Genomic DNA, 3,868 nt, shown 5'->3' with positions numbered 1-3,868 from the left:
GATTCTGGGCCTGTGCTGGTCTTTGTCCCTGACATAGTTGGGATTCCTCTACAGGCTGAACCTCATCCTTCCCGTCTCACACTGTCCTCTCTACCTCTTCATCAACCTCTTTCCTTTCATCCAGGGTCCTGCAACAAAACCACCTTTCTTTATGTTTAAGATTCTTTTTAACGCCTTCATTAACCACGGTACATTATTAGGGAAAGTCAAATTCCCTTGGCGGGGGTCTCTTTACCCACACAGAAGCTGATATACAGTATAACACCCACTTCCTGTTTAATAGCTGAGCCTGGTTCAACAAGAGCGTCCAATACGTTCAATTCAAAACAGCCTTTAAGGGCCTCAGCGTTTTTCTCTGACCCGACCTTAAATGTTTAGTAGCAGATTGATCGATTAGTTGATGGTCAAAAAATAAAAAACCATTTCAACTCTTTCAACTATTCAATGGTTCCAGCTTCTGAAATGTGAGGATGTGATCCTTTGCTTTGTCATACATGAGCGTAAACTGAACATTTTTGGACTGTTGGCCTCACAAAACCAGGTATCGACGAGATGATGTTGGGCTGTGTGGAAACGATCAATTAATTGATTCATCGCGAAAATAATCATCAGATCAATTGATAATGAAAATAACCGTTAGGTGCAGCCCTAAATCACATGTATTCACATTTGTGTGGCCAGGACATAGAAATGGAAAACAGTGGTAGTCACGGGACAAACTGGTTTTATGAGACCAGAATTCTAAGGACTGAAGAGTGAGGAAAGTCATCCTGTTGCATCATAACATGGACGCTCAGGTCAAAGCTCCATACAGCATATGTTGATTTCTTATGTTGCACATATTACTGTAAACAGTCTGTGCGGTCGGGTATTCGAACGTTTACCACCCTGGCAGGGAACCAAGAGGGGTCCAGTAAAGACAGCTGGATGTCTGTTATCCGTCCGTCCAGCAGTTTCTGTCCCCAGCAACAGGAAAGAACCTTTGTCATCATCAGCAGGGTCATAAATCCTGGACGAGCTTCTTCCTAAACTTTGATCTCATTTATTTCTGTTGGTTCTGTATTTTGGACTCGACGCATGTGTCCCTGTCTCAGTGTCTCGCGACAGGGGTTACGTAATGTTTTTTGGAGATTTTTTTTTTTTCAGAGTTTTCTTTCTGAGATTATATTCATATTTTTCTGGCTCCGGTGCTGGTTTCCATGATTCGGATGGTGGTCTGCTGAGGTTTTGGTAGCCGCTCAGTTTGCTGTGTGGTGTTGTTCAGCAGTTGTGATGGACGACGCCGGTCAGTGTCTCTCAGCCTCAGAGATGCAGACCAGCATCATCCATCTGTTTAATGTGGATATGTAGTAGAAAATACCGAGTCAGGATCGTCATCATTATTTTTTTTTTGGTACAGAACAGTTTTTAAACTTGTGCCTTTCCAGATCCTCTTATTGGTTTTTTCAGTTTTCATTAACTTTTATTTAATTTATTATTCTCCTCTTTGTGTAACAGCAGTGCAGAGACAGACGTGACCTGTCGCTCTGACGGCGAAGTCTCCGAATCTTTGAAACTCGTGTCTCTCCGAGGCGTCTGATTGGTTCTCTCTCTGTCCGTCAGGGTGGAGTCTGGGATCGTGGCTGACATCGAGGTCGACAGTTTGCTGCCTTCAGGCTGCGACACCTTCTACCAGATCAAGAGTCAGCCAATCAGCATCAGGTAACTCACACGCCTCTGGCCTCTGACCTCAGGAATAGTTCCCAAGGTTGTGGTTGTGAATCAGGCTTCGTAAACCTGTGAAATTAAACTGCCTGAGGAAGTTTGTGCCGGTGTAGAAAAGTTTAGCAGCTCCAACGCTGTGTGTGACCCTCAAGTGACAAGTAGGAATTTTGAAGCTATATCTAAATATATTGTTTATGGAAAACACAATAACTCTAATATTTAATGATGCTGCAGAAAAGGATGGTAAACATTTGATGTGCTGTGTGTGCAAAGCCACCTGGGTCACAGAAGAGCCCGCGCTGTCGTCCATCTCGAAAATCTGCCCACTGATTGGTCAGTTTGACTCAGCTCCTTCGTGATAGGACGGAGAAGTTTGGTGCTTTGTATCTGTTCGCACATGTTCAAGAAAAGCACTCGTTTTTCTCAGCGTCTATGTGAAACCAGGTTTTATTCAGCAGACCAAACTTTTCTAGTCTAATTTGGCAGGTTTACAAAGGCTGATCCCACAACCACAACCTTGGGAACTATTCCTGAACATGACTCCACCAGCCCAAACTCTTTCTGAGCCTAATTTGAGCCCATAGAATCCAAATGTCCGGGCTTCACCAACCGTCCTGGGACTTTCTGTGGACCTGGACGGGAAGTCCGGCTCAGAGGGAACAGACTTTCTCTCTGATTACTGTGTTCAGATGATGTCACCTCTCTGACAGCACGATGTCATGGGATGGGAGATGATGTCACCAGACAGGTCTCAGATGATGTCGTCCTTTCTCTCTCTCCTCAGTACATCGGCAGCAGCTTCCTCCTCTTCCTCCTCTTCCTCCTCACTGCCGTCAGTCATGTCATCCAGGTAACACAAGAACACACACTTCTTCCCTTCCTTTCTTTCATTCTTTCTCCTTCTGTCTGTATTTGGTTTATTTCTTTTTTGATTTATCATCCTGTCTCAGTCTTTACCGCTTTCTTTTCCTCTCTGTGGTTTTTTTAATCTCTCGTCTTTGTATTTCTGTCCAGCTCTACCTCTCCGTCCTGCAGAGGGCGCTGTGCTCTTGCAGGTGGGTCACAGTCTGAGACACTGACGCTAACCGCCACCTCCTCCTCTGTTCTGTTGCAGGGTTTTGATGCGTCAGGATTTGATGCGTCAGCAGGCTCTGGAGGAGGAGCAGAAGGAGGCGCAGCAGCAGCAGCAGCAGCTCCTCCGCTCAACAGACCCCTCCTCCCCCATCTCTGTGTCTGCGTCCTCCTCCTGCAGACCTCCTGCTCAGGTCCCTGTGGAGGTGCTGAAGGTAGGAGGAGGAGGGGGAGGAACAGGGTTTAGAGTTTTCCTGTTTCTTCAGAAAACTTTATTTATAATGCTACAATGCTCAGGCGCCTCAAGGCGGTGTTAGAAAATAGAATTTTATGTATTGTTATAACTTAAATAATTATACTGAAAGGCAGAAAGACGTACACATACAGAAACAGATGAATAGCAACCAGAAGCAGAAAACAACAGAAAGAAACGGAAATGAAATAAAATAAGCAGAAACCAAAAAAGAGAAGATATGAAAAGAAAAGTAAAAATCAGTACAACTTAATCGTCATTATACCTGTGTACATTAAAACATCCAACTTCATAAAAAAATTAACAAAAAAAACAATGTTCATTCAGATTTATTAATAATCCAGAAAAAACATCAATTAAACAAGAATGTAAAATAATCTGTTGTAAAGTCTGACAGTTTTCATAACCGTGTGTTTCGGGCCAGAAACGATTTGATGTGGTAAATAAAAAACAGAAAATGATGATGGTGGTCGTCAGTGTTGAGAGACGGAATAAAACAGGACTTTTGCTCCTACGTTTCCCATAATGCACCTGTGCTGAATGAAATAAAAGCTGTCTCTGTGTGTTCTTCAGGTGCAGACTCACCTGGAGAATCCCACCAGGTATCACATTCAGCAGGCTCAGAGGCAGCAGGTGCGTCAATATCTCTCCACCACACAGACCACTGTGACCGGCAAGGCAGCCAATCAGGAGCCAGCTGGACCATCCCCAAGCCACTCCCCCCAGCTGGGCCCCGCCCCCAAACTACAGCCAGTAGACGGCAAGCAGGAAGTAATCTATACACAAATATACATACCCGTACAGTACATCCGTGTCAACAGGAAGTGATGCATACAAATG

General features: G+C 44.4%; 1 protein-coding gene across 1 annotated transcript; it reads left to right on the top strand.

The window, feature by feature from the left end:
* Positions 1–1,602: 1,602 nt before the first annotated feature.
* On the top strand, positions 1,603–3,799 carry LOC120787756 (transcription factor E3-like; the record flags this gene model as incomplete). The annotated part of the gene is made up of 4 exons (XM_040123343.1): positions 1,603–1,701; positions 2,489–2,554; positions 2,819–2,990; positions 3,602–3,799. Coding segments are annotated over 4 exons (535 nt in total), but the record flags the coding sequence as incomplete, so codon positions are not given.
* Positions 3,800–3,868: the final 69 nt, after the last annotated feature.

The sequence above is a fragment of the Xiphias gladius genome, unplaced genomic scaffold (assembly GCF_016859285.1).
Source record: "Xiphias gladius isolate SHS-SW01 ecotype Sanya breed wild unplaced genomic scaffold, ASM1685928v1 HiC_scaffold_588, whole genome shotgun sequence".
Classification (NCBI taxonomy): domain Eukaryota; kingdom Metazoa; phylum Chordata; class Actinopteri; order Istiophoriformes; family Xiphiidae; genus Xiphias; species Xiphias gladius.
This window is presented reverse-complemented; position numbering and strand designations above follow the sequence as displayed.